Source organism: Notolepis coatsorum (genome assembly GCF_963971535.1).
Source record: "Notolepis coatsorum genome assembly, chromosome: 3".
Taxonomy (NCBI): domain Eukaryota; kingdom Metazoa; phylum Chordata; class Actinopteri; order Aulopiformes; family Paralepididae; genus Notolepis; species Notolepis coatsorum.
Window position 1 is genome coordinate 75,469,402 of NC_140167.1, and position 18,350 is coordinate 75,487,751.

An 18,350-nucleotide genomic window follows, 5' to 3' on the forward strand; every position below is an offset into this window, starting at 1 on the left:
CCGCCGTGCCATAGGGCTCTTTGCCACCTTGTCATACACCGACGACTTACCCTTGCCATAGAAGCCTGAATTGGCATCACAGCCTGTAATACAGTGTAGCTGCACAATACAGTCTGCCATCTCCTCAGTAACCAGGCCACAGCTGAAGTCAGTCTCCTGCTTTCTCCTGATACAGAGCATACCGGGCAGCTGTTGAGAGATGGCCGTGACATAGGCATCGGTGTCGGCTGCATCAATGACAACAGGGCCACTGTAGCCTGACTCACGTAGAACTGTGTAGGCAGAGAAGAGGATGGTGTCAGCCTCAGACTGGTCAAAGCTGTAGTTCTGCATTGGTTGCTGGGTTGACAAGTTGGTGCAGTGGGAGCCAACAGAGTAGACGATCTCTGTATCTACACCCTGTGCAACAAGGTCAGTCAGATGGCTGCATATTACTTTTTGTAGCCGCTCCTTGTTGCTACACAGCAGTGTTTTGAACTCTCTGGCAGAGGGGAAGGGGTCGCCCAGCTTCATGTAGGTGTTGGGGACATGTACCTTACCTTGTACCCGCAGATCTCGCTCATCATCTTTAGTTGAGTATGCTGTGTCGTATGGGTCATTTACACAGAAAATACGGTCAGCATCACCATGGCGGGCAAGGATGATGGATGATACCTTGTGGACATAGTCCAACCACTTGTATGGGGTGCCATCTTGTGTCTGCCGATCTTCTGCTGATGGGGTTGCCATCCTCCAGATCATGCCCATGTCGACAAGAGCGGTGTAGGGTTCTTGCAGATCTACAGATTGGAGAGAGAGCTTCTGAATGAGCTTGCTCTTCTGTGTCTTCCTATATGTGCCATTGGAGTTGAATAAGGCCACACATTCCTCAACAACACGATGTTCCAGCAACTCGGAGAGATTCACAAGTTGACTGACCTCAACCAGGTCGATCACTGCCTTGAGAACACTCCGCTCCATCTCAGCAGCTCTTGCTTTGAGTTCCTCCCGGGCTTCTCCATGCAGGGCCGCTTGGCAAATGTCAAGCGTTTGCTCAGAGGGACAGGTGCATGGAGGGAGGTTTTCTTACTGAACACCCGGTCTTGCAAGAAGCTGGTCAACTTCTCCTCTCCCACAGCATGGGCTGAGTTGAAGTCCGTGATGAGTTCATCGGAGGCAGGCATGGCTGACTGTAGGGTGGGTGAGGCTGGATCAAATGGGAAGGAATCAAACTCATTCATGCAACAGGTCCTGCACGCGCTGCTCATCTTCTCTCATCCTTTTCGGACCACATTCTATGTGCTTCCTCTTGGCTTTTTCTTTTTTGACCAGGGCATTGTGAGCCACCCGGATCTTGGCCAAATTGTTCACATTTCTGGAGTGCACCAGCAGCTGCTTCTCATTCTGGAGGATGGAGAGCCAGCCAGACTTCATTTTTCATTGTACACTCGATCCACATGTCCCAGGCCATGTTGGAGTAGGGGTTGCCTGTGATGGACTGAATGAAGTCAGTACGAAGGAAGGCGACCTGATCAGCAAGGAGAACTGTCAGCATTGCCCAGAAGTCAGGCAGCCACCTTCCATACCTATTGTTGTCGTACACTACCATTCATGGCAGCATGGCACGCAGAGAGCTGACATACTCATTCCAGTTGCAGATATGGGAGAGACTCATATCTCTCAAAATCTCAAGGTTCTCCCTTGTCTCATCAGCCAGGTTGGGCATGAGCCTCCCCTTTACCAGCTGACTCATCAGTGCCTCAAGCAACGCAGCCCCCTCTTGTAATTATTGCCTTTCAGTGCACGGTCAACGGAGCCCTCTGCAATAACTCCTCCTGCCACAAGTACATCTCCTAGCTCATTCCCCTTGTAGCGCTTGTAGATGGCGCTCATCATCACACACTGTGTATGGAAGGGACCAAGAAAGGGTACAATGGCATGGTACTTGTTTGGGTTGCATCTAAATGTTGTGGGTAACTCTGGGTAAAATTTGGGTCAGTCAAGATTTGACACCCCACCCCCACCTCTTTCCTCCACGGGAACACTTACTTTTTGCAACATGCACCTGTTCTCCCAATCCCTCTGGCACCCCTCCCCCCACGGGAACTCAACCTTTCTCACAGAATATGGACACGCATATTATTCTTGAACGTAAACACACACACACATGCACGCACACACACACACACACACATGCACGCACGTACGCACACACACACACACACTGTCTGTTGAAGAAGAAGGCCTGGATGAGCGAGGTCAACAGGAGTTCTTCATGTCAAGGAATGGCGAGATGGCATGGTCCATGATACCTTTTGAAACAGAAGGCTGTGCTCAGAACATCATCAAAATAACTCCTGAAAGAAACAGCTTTTGAACACAACACAAGGGTTAACAAACCCCAAACACAGGGCTACAATGACTATATTAGCTAACTAGTTGTTGTTGCTAGCTAGCTAGCTATTGGGAAAGTTGGTAGCACCAGTGCTATCAGTGAAAAGGTTAGTCTGAAGCCCTGCCCAAAGACCAAATCTTACCTTCCCATTCAAAAGTAAAATTTTCGCTCTACTGTCTCTATCTACATTTTTGCTCTACTGGATGGTGGCCATCTTGGATTTCTGGGTCAAATTTATGTCATAGAGTCAAACTGATCGTCATGGTTGACTTACACAAAAAAGTGTATTCATACATGATTCTAGGTGCTCTGGATCAAAAGTAAATTTTTCAAGATGGCGTCAGCAGGTATTTTGGATTTGGCCATCTGACAAAAAATTCCGGGATTTTTGGGAGGGACACGGGGGCTAAATATTTTATAAAAGGTCCATAGAAGTCAAATCAATCATCAAAACATCTTAGCCAGAGAATGGTCACGGAATTTTGGTTATTGACCCAACTATAATCTCAACTTCCTCTTCTCTTATCTGTGGCTCAGCTGGAGGACCATGACTACAAGCCCCTGGACCCCAAGGACATCCGCCTGCCTCCTCCCATGCCCCCCAGCGACCGCCTGCTAGCCGCAGTGGAGGCCTTCTACAGTCCTCCGTCCCATGACAGGCCCCGGAACAGGTACACACACACAGGCAGAGTGAAGACGCATGTGCATGTAATCCAGCCCCCCCCCCCCCCCCCCCCCATACAGGGTTCCCACGGTACCTGGAAAACATGGGATTAATTTTTTCATTTTCCAGGTATGGAAAGGCATGGAAACTGAGCAAAAGTGACCAATTACATGGAAATAGAAACAGTTGTCCTGGAAAATTTTATTGGATGATGTGTAATAAAATTTAACTATTGAGCACAGAATTAACATGAGTTTATAAAAACCCTTTACATGTGAACAGCTTTTACTGTAGATAGAAATGGATGATCCCATGTTGTAGAGCATGCTCTTGGCATCCTATATGGTATATTGGATGTTGGAATTTGATGCAGGCAACTTGGTGAGCCAAGGGAGCCTTGGCATCTACAGTGAAACTTGAGTGAAACTTCTTATGCAAGTTTATCCTCAAATGTAAGTAGCTGTGTTTTAACTGTGTGGTAAACCTGGGTTTATCAACGTTAGTTAGTAAGCAGTGCAATCTTGCTAACTAGCTAGCCAACGTTAGTTCTCATAACGAGCCAGTTAGCCAGCGCCAGGTACAGTAGCTAGCCAACGTTAGCTCTCATAACGAGCCAGTTAGCCAGCACCAGGTACAGTAGCTAGCCAACGTTAGCTCTCATAACGAGGCAGTTAGCCAGCGCCAGGTACAGTAGCTACCAACGTTAGCTCTCATAACGAGCCAGTTAGCCAGCGCCAGGTACAGTAGCTAGCCAACGTTAGCTCTCATAACGAGCCAGTTATAGGCAGAGAAGCTCTTGGAGGGTATCAACAGATCCCTGTCACCTCTGGACCCCAAGAAGCTCCTGCAAATATCGATGGACGGCCCTACAGTGAATTGGAAGTTCTTAAGAATATTCCAAGAGGACAAGAGCAAAGAGGACCCAGATGCACCAAAGCTCATCAACCTGGGATGTTGTGGTCTGCATGTTGTGCATGGAAGTTTCCAGACCGGAGAGAGGGAAACAGGTTGGAAAATCGGAGATGTGCTGAGAGCGCTTTGGCAGGTGTTCTATGACTCGCCAGCAAGGCGAGAGGATTTCAGTGAGCTGACTAAAACTGCAAGATTTCCTCTGAAGTTCTGTGCCACTCGATGGGTTGAAGACTTGCAAGTTGCTGACCGGGCAATCGAAGTGTGGCCAGCTGTGATGGCGTACATCCACAGCCACAAGAAACTTGCGAAGAGTAAAGTGCCAACATCTGCGTCCTACTTGACAGTCAAGAAGGCAACCGAAGACCCTCTTTTCCTGGCTAAACTTGAGTTTTTTGCTTTTGTTGCAAGACCGCTGAAGCCTTTTTTGGAGGTATTTCAAACAGATGCCCCAATGGTGCCATTCTTGGCAAAGAAGCTCCAAAGCACCATGACAGGCCTGCTGTCATGCTTTATCAAGAGAGAAGAGCTGGCAAAGATCAAGACACCTCTCCAGCTCACTAAACTGGACCCCCAAGAGAAGCAAATTCATGTCCCTCTCAAACACCTGGACATATGATTTTCAACCAAGCAGGCTTTGCAGAAGGCATCTGAGAAGCTCCAGGAAAATCCAGTGAAAATCGTGGAGTTCAAAAAAGAATGCGTCTCCTTACTCGCAATGACCTGCAAGAAAATTATGGAGAAGTCCTCTCATGTATCCAGCTGTGCGGCATATGAGGTCCCTTGACCCTGTGATGATTGTGACAGAAACCGAAAGTACAACAGCAATGTTTTTAGAAACTCCTTCAGGTTCTCCTCAATGCTGGATGGTGCCCTGCCACAGAGTGTGACAAAGTCCTTTCTCAGTATAAAGCATTCTCACTCGATGTCAACACAAACCACAAAGCAGAGTTCCAAGAATTTGTTTACAGCTGCAGACTTGATGAATTCTTCTGAAGATATCTCAGTGGCAAAGAAGAGTATGCAGAACTGTGGAACATCATGAAATGTCTCTTCACTCTGTCTCATGGACAAGCTGCAGTAGAAAGGGGGTACTCTGTTAACAAGGATATGCTTGTTGAAAACCTACAGGAGAAGACGCTAATAGCAATGCGCTTGGTCCACGATGCAATGGCTGGGCACACAGATGAAGCTCTTCCAAAAGACCTCAAGCAACACTGCAGAGGAGCAAGGACAAGATATAAGATGTATCTGGAAGACCAGAAGAAGTTGAGAGAGCAAACCACCAAAGAGAAGAAAAGAAAGGAGCTCTGCCAGGAAATCCAGAAGGTGAAAACAAAGCGGCAAAAAGTAATGACTAGTGCTGAAACAATGGAGAAAGAAGCACATTAAATGGCAGTCATGGCAGAGAAGAAGCACGATTTTACACTGCTGTCAAAATCAAATGCCTATCGGAAAGGGGTTGCTGATAAAAAGGAAGAGGTGGCAGCTCTAGACAAAGCCCTGAAAGAGCTGCAAGAGTCTGTCAATAAGTTAAAGCAATGAGGTATGCGCAATAGCCTTTATGGGTGTATGAAAGATATTTATTGGTCACATAAAGACAAATATAACACCATTTTATGTTATGGAGATGACCAATTTTAACTCAAAAATAACATTCTGTTTCAGATCTTCAGACTGTAGAGAGGAGGAGTAAGAGGAGTGGAGAGGGGCATTGAGCATGACCTCAGAGTTGCTTTGTCTACCATCACCCCAGACTTTGAGACTATTGTCAGGAGCAAACATCCCCAGTTATCCCATTATTTCCCTGGGATGTTAAGCTAAGAAGTCTGCTAAGAAGGATATATTATTTATTATTATTATTATTTTATTTCATTGTGTTTTTAGCCCTTAGTTGCACTTTTGTTGCAACCCCAGTTATCCCATTAGTTCCCCCAAACTTAGGTCTGTTATGTTAAGCTAAGAAATCTGTTAAGAAGCATATTATTTATTATTATTTTATTTCATTGGGTTTTTAGCCCTAGTTGCACTTTTGTTGCAACCCCAGTTATCCCATTAGTTCCCCCAAGGGAGGAGGAAGAGAAGAGGCCGCGAAGATGGAAGAGGAGGATGACAGAGGAAAATGAAGAACAGTGGAGAGGAGTTGAGAAGAGTAGGAAGAGAAGACAGGAGCGGACACGAGGGGAGGTGTGGAGAGAAGAGGACAGGATAAGATAGGAGAGGAGTGGAAGAGAGAACATATATCAATCCCAGTGCTCATGTGTTCCAGTTCAATAAATTGTTGTTCATCTACAGCTTGTTGCATTATTTCATGCATTGATATTATCAATAAGACATAATCTCTAAGCATTTACAATGTAGACTTGACTGGCACATCTTTTAAATCAAGTAAGTAGTCAGGTGTCCTAGGGGGTTGTGTGTGTGAGGGGAGGGAGCGTGGATGGGGGCGGAAAACTTCAGGGGCCTATAGATCATCACTTAATATGGTACCTGGAAAATCAGGAGGTAGTATGAAAAAAAATGTCAAGGCAAGCGTGGGAACCCTGCCATACCTGGGAAACCAAACATCAGCTGGTAGGAATAGGATGTGAAACATGCACAGAAACGGGTAAAAGAAAAACTTGTGGACAAAATCTGTGTAAAATAGATTCAGTAATTACAGGCCCAATCAACTCCAACCCACACATAGACCAAAACATATAATGTAAACAAAGTGCAATACCGAGGGAGCTTTGCATTTATTATAGAAATAACACGTGTGGGGGCGGTCAGGTGGCGTAGCGGAGATTGCGTTCGTCACCAACCCCAGAGACGCTAGGATTCGCCTGTTCGAATCCAGCTCACAGCTCCGGGGTTGTCACCAGCTTGGCTGGCCGTTCACACTAATACAATTGGCAGTATTAGAGGGTGGGAGAAGCTGGCGGGGTTGGTCCGGGTCGTTGTAAACAGCGACTCCTACAGTTCGGTCGGGGCACCTGCTAAGCGCAGATAGGATCTAAGTGGGATAGTGTGATCCTTCCACACGCTACGCCCTCTCAGTGAGAATCCGCGCTGCCAGGTGAAAAGAAGCGGTTGATTGGCTAGACGTGTGTCGGAGGAAGCATGTGATAGCCTCCACTCTCCCAGACCGACTGTGGGGGGTAAGTGCGCAGCGACCAGGAAGGGGATTGGGAATTGGCATAACGACTAACATTGGGATGGGAGAAAATCGGAGGAAAAAGGAGGGGGGAAAAAGATCAATATAAAAAATAACACGTGTGAATTATGTTTTAGGGTGGAACACCACATACACACACATTGAAGTAATGTTGTTATTGTAACTGTCACTGTCTCTGCCAGTGAGGGCTGGGAACAGAATGGCCTGTATGAGTTCTTCAGAGCCAAGATGAGAGCCAAGCGGAAAAAAGACAAGGATAAACGCAATAGGTGAGTCCTTTCTCTCTCTTTCTCTCTGCTCACCTGTTCTCTCTCTCTCTCTGCTCACCTGTTCTCTCTCTCTCTCTCTGCTCACCTGTTCTCTCTCTGCTCACTTGTTCTCTCTCTCTCTCTGTAAATGTTAACACTTTGATCGCCAGGCTTATTTTCTTAATAAACCATCCCACGCCAGCTCTATTTGTCTATGGAGAAGTTCCCCTTCTTTGCAGGGCTATAACTTTTTAAATTGTATTGCTAAATTGACATTACTATGGCCCATTCAACATCAAGTATCTATTGTTCAGGGTGTAGCAACGTTATAATTTTTCATTCACATATTCATACTAAAATACGGTCTAAAGTATAAGTATGTTTTTATCGTTTTCTGCAGCTTTCTCCAGAACGTGATTTATAGCCCCAAATGCATTATATTGATGATTGTATACAGTTTGATAGCAATCTGCGCGAGAAAAAAAAAAAATCAAATGGACGTGCTTCTAGAAGTTACTACTTATCATCTGATGTTGACCGGATGGGGGGGGGGGGGTCGTTTATAATTCCGTGGCCAACGTTAGATGATTCATTTAGTGTGGGTGATATGATCATCAGAGCAGTTTATATCGAACACGTTAAAAAATAACGCTGAAACTAACCGTAGCTTCCTCGGGCCGTTGGGCGATGAGCGTGGAGCAGAAATATTCCTATTATGGGATGTAGAAATATGCGATCCATCTCCAGGTTGTATAATAGTATATACGTCCAAATCATGTTGTTTATCGAGTTATTGGTAACGGATTACTATCCATTGTGTGTAGCTCGAGTCCTGGCACTATTAGCGAGTGATCGGACCGAATTGGAATGAGCACCAGCTTCCGTTTCCTGTTTCCGGTTTGAGCGATCCGCCGATCGGCCACCAGATGACGCTCTTGAACCGTTGGAGAGTTGAGAGGGGATCAACAGTAGATCTCAAGTCTCCGGGGGAGAAATATGATTGCGATCACAGATTTTTGAAATATTGATCTCAAAGACGTGTTACGGCGTCATTGGCAGAATGAGCATGGCGGGGAATGACGTGGTAAGGCGTTTTTGGCGACCATAGTGTTAATCTGTACTGTGTTGATGATATTGATTATTTGTCCATCTACCTCGTTCGCTCTCTATTCCTTTCCCCTCTCTCATTTCATCTTCCCCTTTCTTTTCTCATCTCTCTCCTTCTCTCCCTAACTACCCCCCCCCACTCCCTGTCTCCCTCTTCATCCATCTGTCTCTCTCTCCTCCACCCCCTTTCTCACGCCCTACCTCTCTCCTCTCCACCCCACTCACTCCCTACCTCTCTCTTTCTCTCTCTCACTCTCTCTCTCTCTCTCACTCCCTACCTCTCTCTGCTCTCTCTCTGTTCACTTGTTCTCTCTGTAAATATCTACTGTGTTGATGATACTGATCCCCCCCTTTCATCTCCTTTCTTTTCTCCTCTCTCTCCCTAACTACCCCCCTCTCTCGCTTCCTGTCTCCCTCTCCATCCATCTGTCTCTCTCTCTCCTCTCTCCACCCCCCCCCTCTCTCTCTCTGTGTAGTGGTAGAGAGAGTCGTTCCAGGAGTCGTTCTAGGAGCAGAGGCAGGTCCTCGTCTCGCTCCAGCTCTCGCTCCTCCAAGTCCTCCAGGTCTCCTTCTCGCTCCTCACACTCCCAGAGCCGCTCGCGATCCTACTCCAGATCCAGGTCAGCATGCATGCACGCACACACACACACACACACACACACAGACACACGTGCACACACACACATACACCAGTTTTTCCCCCAGATTTTCTTTGCCGATGTCATATAAAATATGACTTGAAATATGCATTGCCTCAGTGAAACATGGATTGTTGCCAAGGTAGAAATAAACTAAATATATTAGTATTAGTAGTATTAGCTCTTCATCCAGGGTGCAGCTAAAGCAGGAACAATACAACGTTTCAAGCTCACCGTAATCCAGCAGTACAATGCCAAAGCAGTAGGTGGCGATGTAGTTCATACATGAAGGCCATTTTCAACCAATCAGAAAGGTTGAACGAGACACTCCACATCCTGCTCAAAATCTCAAAAGCCACCATCTTTATACCTCGCATGAGCCATTTAGCCACATAGCATTTATTTTTCAGCAAGAAATAAAGTGCAATAAACAAAAACGGATACATTCACTGTGTGTTCTCTCATTTGTTGATGATTTGTTGATGAAACAAAACTAATATCAACACAATTGACCACCAAGAGCGGAGTTTAGTCTCACAAAAATATCGCAGATTTTGTTAGCTTACGTGCTAACATGATTGGGATATGCCAGTATAACAGTATAGCATTGTGGCTAGCAGCGAAGTAACGTTAATGCTAGCAGAATGAATGGATGTAAATGTTATTTAACAGATTGCAGAATGGGTACAATACAATACGGCTCAATACAAACAATTGTTAAGGGAATGCAGACTGTTGTAGCTTGTTATATTAATCAGCGTCCCCAGAGCGATAGTTCAACTTGACTAACAGGGTCTGAAAGTAACGTTAGCTAGGTAGCCAAACTGATGATATCAGACGTTTATATCAGGAGCTATCAGTAGCTAGATAACATTAGACAACGCCTCATGTATTAAACAAAAGTGAATAGATGACTGGGCCATTTTATTTAATGCTTGTTATGTTGAAAGAGGAGCTCTGATCTGCTCATGCAGTCGACTCTTGCGCGGTAAGGGTTTGTTGACATGACATGGGTCTGGGAGGGGGAGAATTTGGCGTCGGTCTCTACTGTGCATGGGCATTGGGCAGAACGGCTCCGTATCCGGCTCGCGCAAATTACATGGCACCATTGTTGGCGAGTTTCCTAAACGAAAACTCCTTTTCAGCGTTCCCGCTAGGTCTGAACGAATACGCGCTTGCCGATTGGTGGTAAGAACAGCAGAGGCGGGTGCAAGCGGTGTGACGTAATTGGCAGAATCGACTGTCAATCAAAATTGTTCTGTTGCCGCATTGCTTTGGTTGCGACTGAGATAGTGCTCTCTTATTAAAACTCATAAACAAGTCTTGAGCAAGACAAGTTAGTCTGTTAGGTTATGAAAGCCAGTGAATATTGTATGACTCAGACATCAGCAATAATCATGACTCATGAGCATTATAAAATAAAAACACACATGGCATGGTGGAATACCATAAAGTACCATAAGTAAGTAAAGAGGCCTATGTTCATATCGGTGAGCACAATTTGTAACACAAAAAGAGACGTGTAGCCTATTTATTTAATATTTTATTTATTCATTTTATTATTATTATTTTATTTGTTGCCATGCCTAAAATAATAGTCAAGCATAGGGCTAAAACATTTTCATAAACAATAATATAATTTTTTGTTATATGGTTATAAATATATCTTTTCTATACATTTGTCTGATTGATTGATTGAAAACTTTATTAACCGACCGCCAAGAACCTTGGTGTTGTCCTCGACGACCAGTTGAACTTCTCTGCTCACATCGCAGCGACAACCAGAACCTGCAGATTCATCCTGAGCAACGTCAGAAGGATCCGCCCCTTCCTGACAAAGAAGCCACCAAACTCCTCGTCCAATCAACAGTCATCTCCCGCCTCGACTACTGCAACGCACTGCTCGCTGGCCTCCCGGCCACTGCCACTAAGCCTCTTCAACTCATTCAGAACGCAGCGGCCCGCCTGATCTCAAACCTACCGAAGTCGGCCCATGTCACCCCACTTCTTAAGGCCTCTGCATGCTACAGAAACTTCAAAGCAACTGCAACACAACATCGACAAAGCAACAGTGTTTTAGACACTCTGCCTTTATGCTTCTGCAACATCGACGCGCAAAGTTAGTTTAACTAAAGTTAGTTTAGGTTCGTGTTAACGTTAGATAATGTACAAAATAAACGTATTTCCGGTGATTTTAGACGTCGCTCTTTTATTTTGAAAACCCCCGACCGGAAGTGTTATAGTGTCTGTTGCTAGCAGCTTAACTTTCTGTGCTTTTCGAGCTAACGTTACCGTAACATCATTAGTTTTCAATGGAGAGGACCTCGGCTCACATGCAGCTCAAACTACCTATTGGAATAAATTAATTGATTGATGTTTAACTTGTCCCTGTGTGTGTCCAGTCATTTCGACTAGCAAACGTTGTATTTAACGTTACCTCAGGACGGATACCATTGTATTTACTTGGTTAGCTATGTAGCTAATGTGGATAGCATTTTGAATAGACCCAATGCTAGCTGGCTGGCTACAGCTTTATTTACTAAATTATGGAGGCTTTTTAATCGTCAAGGTAAGAGAGGATTTGTCATGATCAACTGAAGGCGTATGCTATGGAACAATATGTGCTTGTGTAACTGAGGGGTACAATTCCCTGACTGTATTGATAAGTATGGTATCATTAAACCACTACCGCTTTATGTACTTTAATTACTGGCCATACAGTACACGATATCTAAGTATGATGAACACTTTCCCACATATGAAATCAGGTCCACACAAAGGTAATAGTCAAATATTTAATATATAGCAAAAGGTACATATAATAGTTACTTATTACATTTATGATTTGAATTGAATGCTCTTGTAAGGCAAATGAGTACTCGTATGCAAATCAACACTGAATGTCCAATCTCTGGTTACACAGGAAGCAAGTATACAACCTGGCTCTTAGGGGATTATAGCGATGGTCACTTAATGATTATAGCTGGATAATATACTGAAGGGGTCCCGCCGGTTGTAAGCCAGTAGGGGGGGTAGGAGAGCCGTCGGCTGTATCCCGTCTGGTCAACGATTTCTAGGGAGAGTCCAGGTACAGAACACAGTGCCCGTAGAACCTTGATCCGCAGATGAATACACTTGGGCCCTCTTGTAGACGATAGCTGTAGCTGTCGCTGTCGGTCCACAACGAAGAAGAAGCGAGGCGACCTCAGTCTGGTCTGAGCGCCGTCTCACCTTGGCTCCTCTCGGGGTAAATCCAACACTCACCGGTGTTGGCGATTATCCGCTCCACAAATCAAAGCACCAAAGCAAATAGATATTCCATGCCGTATAGGGCTCAGCAGTCGTCGGGGTAGGTAATCCAATGTGCAGGTCCACTCGTCCTCGCCCAGAACTCCTCGGATGAAAGCACCACGCGTAACCTGGTTAAGACTCTAGATAACGCGAGGAAACGATGGGGGTGCTGCTCACTTTAGAACTCTAACCGAACGATGCACCATACATAATAGACTATTATTACTTAATAGAAATACGGTGCCAAACTCTGGCAATTCAGCTATTAATTCGCACGAGGTCTCACTGCTATTCTAAGGCCAAACAGGCCGTACTACACCGCACGCGGTATCGTGGGGTGAGGCTTCACGTCTTGTTACTTAGTTAATAATAATAATAATAATGACTTGGATTTATATAGCGCTCTTCACTGACCCAGAGCGCTTCACAGAGTCCATTATTCGTTCATACACAGTCATACCGGTGGTGGTAAGCTACAATTGCAGCCAGAGCTGCCCTGAGGCAGACTCACGGAAGCGTGGCGAATAATCAACGCCTACGGCCCCTCCGACCACCACCAACATTCATTCACATGCATACACATTCATACGAGGCAAGTAGGTTAAGTGTCTTGCCCAAGGACACAACGGCAGTGGGATGGACATGGGCTTGAGCGGGATTCGAACCACCAACCCTTGGATCATTGGACAACCCGCTCTACCCCTGAGCCACGCCGCCCCACAGTTGGGTAGAAGGGTAAAGGACTAAGAGGAATTCTACATTTCTTGCGCCATATTTATATGCACAGTGGACAAGTAGTGCCGCTCTGCTTTCGGTAGCCGTATTCCTGCGCGGAGCTGAGGCTAGTAAGGGCATGTCTCGTCGGTACCTTTGAACTTGAACGCCTGGGGCTTGTCCCTGGCGCCTGGTCCTTTTGTCCAATAAGAGAATGAACTATTATGGGCTGTAGTAGAATAAAGGGATATTCAGTGTATATGTACAAGGAATATACAAGGGATATCAAACGATATACAAATACTATTAAATATATATCCATAAATAAATATATATATTCGGTTTAATCTGATCCTTCACAACAGCTTGGGTTTTCAGAAAAAGGCGAGCTATGTGACCCTAATTATTTAGAGTCAACGCTGGCTACAACAATGGAGGATGTTATTCTCTGAGGGACTAATATTATTCTATGACAGCCCCGCCCCCATTCGCTAACCAACCAATCACTGCTACGCAATATCAACGCAACGGTTGTTTAGGTTAGATTTGGGGGACATGTACGCAACGTCCAAGCAACACAGTCTACAAGACCCTCTAAAACAACCGCGCTGAAATCGCGCCGATGTTGTGTTGCAGTTGCTCTGAAGTTTCTGTAGCATGCAGAGGCCTTTAGGGACCTGCACTGGCTCCCCATTGCTGCACGAATCCGCTTCAAGGCCCTCGACCTAGCATACCGTGCGGCAAAGGGAACCGCTCCCGCCTACCTCCGGTCAATGGTCTCTAACTACACACCCTCAAGACCCCTACGCTCTGCATCTTCTGGCCGCCTCAGACCTACTCCTATCCAAGCTCCGGGAGGGTCATCAAAGAGAAGTCGCCTATTCTCAGCCCTTGCCCCACAATGGTGGAATGAACTACCCACCCCAGTTAGGACAGCCGAAACACGTCCAATCTTTCGCCGTCGACTAAAGACGCACTTCTTCAACCATTATCTGAATAAAAAAAATAAATAAAAAAAATCGAACCCTAACTAACCGTACTGTCATGCACATGTCCTAATAAACTAACCTACACTGTAGCACTCAACACTTTGATGAACATTGTTGCTCAGCTGATAGAGTTGTGCCCTTCCTGATGGCTTGTCGTACAGAACATGTACGTCGCTTTGGATAAAAGCGTCAGCTAAATGACTAAATGTAAATGTAAATTAACAGATTGCAGAATGGGTACAGTACAGTATGGCTCAATACACACAATTGTTAAGGGGATGCAGACCAGAGAAAGACTTTCATCTCGTTTACATCAGGGTCCCCCATTTTCAATTCATCATAACATATATGACACACATGACATACAGATAGACAATACTGCTACATCTTTACATTTATGACATACCAGATTTACAAATACAGTATTGTTTGTGATGCAATAAAGCCTCTTTTTCCATTGCATAGTACCTACTCGACTCGACCCTACTCTACTCTACTCGCTTTAGGTACCTGGTACTTCGTTCCTTTTCCACTGCAGGTAGTACTCGGTTTGTCTCCGTGTGGGGAGGCGGGGCCGCTGGCGTACAGCATGAGCTCCGTGAGCATAGCTATGTCCGTGAGGGCTTGGCGCAAGCCAGAGTAAAACACAGTTTTCAATCAATCAATCAATCAATCAATCAATAACAACATTAACCAGACACTTGTTGTTTCTATTCTGCTAACGCTAACGTTACCTCTCATTGTGTCTATTCTACAAGCTTTAACGTTACCTCTCGTATTAGCATTAGGCTAACAACAAGCTTTAACGTTACCTCTCGCGTATATCTGCTAACGTTAGCATTAGGTAATAACCGGTTTAAAATGGATGGTGATTACCTCACGTTGTGTCTATTCTACTAGCATTAACGTTACTAGTACAAACAATCAATAGCGAGTTATATTGATCACGCTATGTACACTAGCCATGCTAAAACGCAAGCACATTAGCACCTAAGCTAACAACAAGCTTAACAAATCAGCGATCTTTTTGTGAGACTAAACTCTCTACTTGGTGGCAAATTGTGTTGATGTCGGTTTTGTTTCATCAATAAATGAGGCAGAATACACAGTGAATCTATCCTTTTTTGTTTATTGCACTTGTTCCTGCTGCAAACAAATAATGAATCCTAAGCGAGGCATTAAAGATGGCGGCTTTTTGTTTTTGTGCAGGCGCTCCAACGTGACTCTTCTCTCTTCTGACCAATCAGTGGTCTGCAGTGTTTCACGTCACTTTTCTGGTACCACTTCTACCCGCTTGGAACCTCGACAGAGCAGGGACTAAAAAAGTACCCAAAAAGTACCTGGTACCAGGTACTTTGGTAATGGAAAACCGAAAATGTAGAGTAGAGTAGAGTCGAGTAGGTACCATGCAGTGGAAAAGGGGCATAAGCGTCTAAAAAAGAGAATATACATTTGACGAAGAAACTACATTAGAGAAGGTTGTGTAGGTTGGGTGGAGGGGGGGGGGGACTGTACATTGGAGGTGGTTGGGGGGGGGGGGGTGGTTGGGTGGGGGAACTGTACATTGGATTATCGACAAAACCGAAAAAAGCTTAACCAGTGATAAACTAGGCGTTAGGTAGTTTGCTGCTGTTCGAGGCGGAAATGGGCGTGTCACGCGATTGGGCGCACATGTCACACATGCCCTGGGTTTTCTACGGATGCTTGCCTGATTGATCTCACTGACCATATTCGAACCCAGATGGACTGTGGCAAACGAACTGGCATGGTTCTGATTGACCTGCAGAAAGCATTTGATACTGTTGACCATCAGATCCTGCTTGAGAAGCTCAAAGCCTGTGGGATGGACGATGGGTCGGTGAGATGGTTCAGGTCGTACTTGACTGGGAGGACCCAGGTTGTGAACATAAATGGTGTCGCATCTTAATATAATGAAATAACATGTGGGGTGCCGCAAGGCAGCATCCTTGCTCCATTACTCTTTTCACTATATGTTAATGACATGGTGTCTGCAGTATCCTGCAGACTCCTACTCTATGCTGACGACTCAGCACTTCTGGTGTCTGGAGACGACACGGCAGAAATACAAGCCGGTCTCAGTAGGGAGCTGGAACTTACTTAGTTACTTACGCCTTTTACCCCGTTTGGGGCATAGGCCGTCAACAAGGGTTCTCCAAGCATCCAGATCCTGAGCCAACCTCTCAAGCTTGCCCCAGGTGTGTCCCATCTTCTTGGCATCATCTTCCAAGTCTCGGCGCCAGGTGTTTCGTGGTCGGCCTCTCTTTCTTTTCCCTTGGGGGTTCCACCTGAGAGATTGTCTTGTGATGCTCAGGGATGGTTTACGGAGTGTATGGCCAATCCATCTCCAACGCCGTTGGAGAATCTCTTTCTCTGCTGGCTGTTGTTGTGTTCGTTGCCACAGGTCTTTATTGCTGATGGTGTTAGGCCAGCGAATCTGGAGGATTCGGCGCAGACAGGTGTTTAGGAAAACTTGTAGTTTATTGGTTGTTGACCCAGTCTATTGCCAGCAGGAACAGAAATGGTGACAACAAACAGCCCTGTCTCACTCCAGTTTTTATCTGGAAGGCGTCGGTGGGTTGACCGCCATGAATTACCCTGCAGGTCATCCCCTCATAGGAGTTCCTGATGATATTTCTGTACTTCTCTGGCACTCTCTAATGACTGCTCCAGTATTATCCGCAGTGTTGCAATCTGGTCTGTGCAGGATCTGTTTTTGAGGAAGCCCGCCTGGTGGTCTCGTAGCTGTGGGTCGACGGCGTCCTTCATCCTGTCCAGTATAATCCTGTTGAATACTTTTCCTGGGATGGAGAGTAATGTGATCCCTCTGTAGTTTGCACATTGGCTCAGATCTCCTTTCTTCGGTATTTTGACGAGGTAGCCCTCCTTCCATTCTGATGGGATGTGTTCTTCTTCCCATATCTTCTTGAAGAGAGGATGGAGCATCTCTTCCATCGTCTCTATATCAGCCTTCAGTGCTTCTGCCGGAATACCGTCGGGTCCTGCAGTCTTGCCGTTCCTCAGCTTCTTGATGGCTTTGCGGATCTCTTCTTTTGTTGGCACGCTGCAGTCTATCAGCAGATCCCTGTCAGCTTGCTGGATGTCTGGTGGGTCCTGTGGTGCTGGTCTGTTTAGCAGTTCCTCAAAATGTTCTACCCATCTTTCCTTTTGTCTTTCCTCTCCGATGATTGGCTGTCCATCTTTGTCCTTAACTGGTCTTTCTGGTTTACTAAACTTTCCTGACAGCTTCTTGGTGGTGTTATATAAGTCTTTCAAAATGTCCATGTCTAGCTGCTTCTTCAGCCTCTGCCGCAAGACTCTCTATATAGTCCTTCTTGTCTGCCTTGATGCTTTTCTTAACCCTTTTTGTGGCTTCTGTGTACTGGTTTTGTGCTTTGACCTTTTCGGCTCTTGTTTGACTGAAGTGCCTTCATCCCTTTCCTCTCCTCTATCTTCCTCAATGACTCTGCTGATATCCACTCCTTGTGGTTGTGTTTCTTCGGGCCCAGTACTTCTTTGCACGTTGTACTTACTGCTTCTTTCACAGACTTCCACTTCTTGTCGATGTTTTCCTCCTCTTCTTCCATCAACTCTTGCAGGGCTTGAAACTTGTTCCTAAGTGTGAGTTTGTATTCTTCTAACTTGGTTGGGTCTCTCAGAAGTGCGGTGTTGAATGTTTGTCTCCGATTCTTCTCCCCTGTCCAGTTTTTCTTTAATTTCAGCTTCAGCCGGGCAACCAGGAGGTGGTGGTCTGAGGCAACATCAGCTCCTCTCCTAACACATACATCTTGAAGGGACCTCCTGAACTTCTTAGTGATGCACACATGGTCTATCTGGTTTTCGGTGTTGAGGTCCGGTGAGATCCAAGTAGCTTTGTGTATCCTTTTGTGGGGGAAAATGCTTCCGCCGATGACCAGGTTGTTAGTGGCGCATAGGTTTGCGAATCTCTCCCCGTTGTCGTTCATCTCTCCTATACCTTGCTTTCCCATTGTCTCCTCGTAGCCTCTGTTGTCACTTCCTACCTTGGCATTGAAGTCTCCCATTATGATGTTGATGTCTCTTTCTGGGTATTTCTGAATGATGTCCTGTAGTCTGCTGTAGTATTCTTCTTTTCTCTTTTCATTGCTGTCATTTGTAGGGGCATAGCACTGGATAATGTTCATGTTTATTTTTGCCTTCATAGTTCTAAAGGAAGTTGCAATGATCCTAGGACCATGTGCCTCCCATCCAATAAGTGCTCT

At 45.6% G+C, this 18,350-nt stretch overlaps 1 protein-coding gene across 3 annotated transcripts in view; it reads left to right on the forward strand.

The window, feature by feature from the left end:
- Window positions 1-18,350, forward strand: part of cherp (calcium homeostasis endoplasmic reticulum protein) — a 62,308-nt gene that overhangs the window by 29,489 nt on the left and 14,469 nt on the right. For all 3 annotated transcript variants that reach the window (XM_084310409.1, XM_084310410.1, XM_084310411.1), the window contains exons 14-16: window positions 2,912-3,045; window positions 7,287-7,373; window positions 8,936-9,079. In XM_084310409.1, coding sequence (XP_084166535.1) covers window positions 2,912-3,045; window positions 7,287-7,373; window positions 8,936-9,079 — 365 coding nt within the window. The remainder of the gene's footprint in view (window positions 1-2,911; window positions 3,046-7,286; window positions 7,374-8,935; window positions 9,080-18,350) is intronic.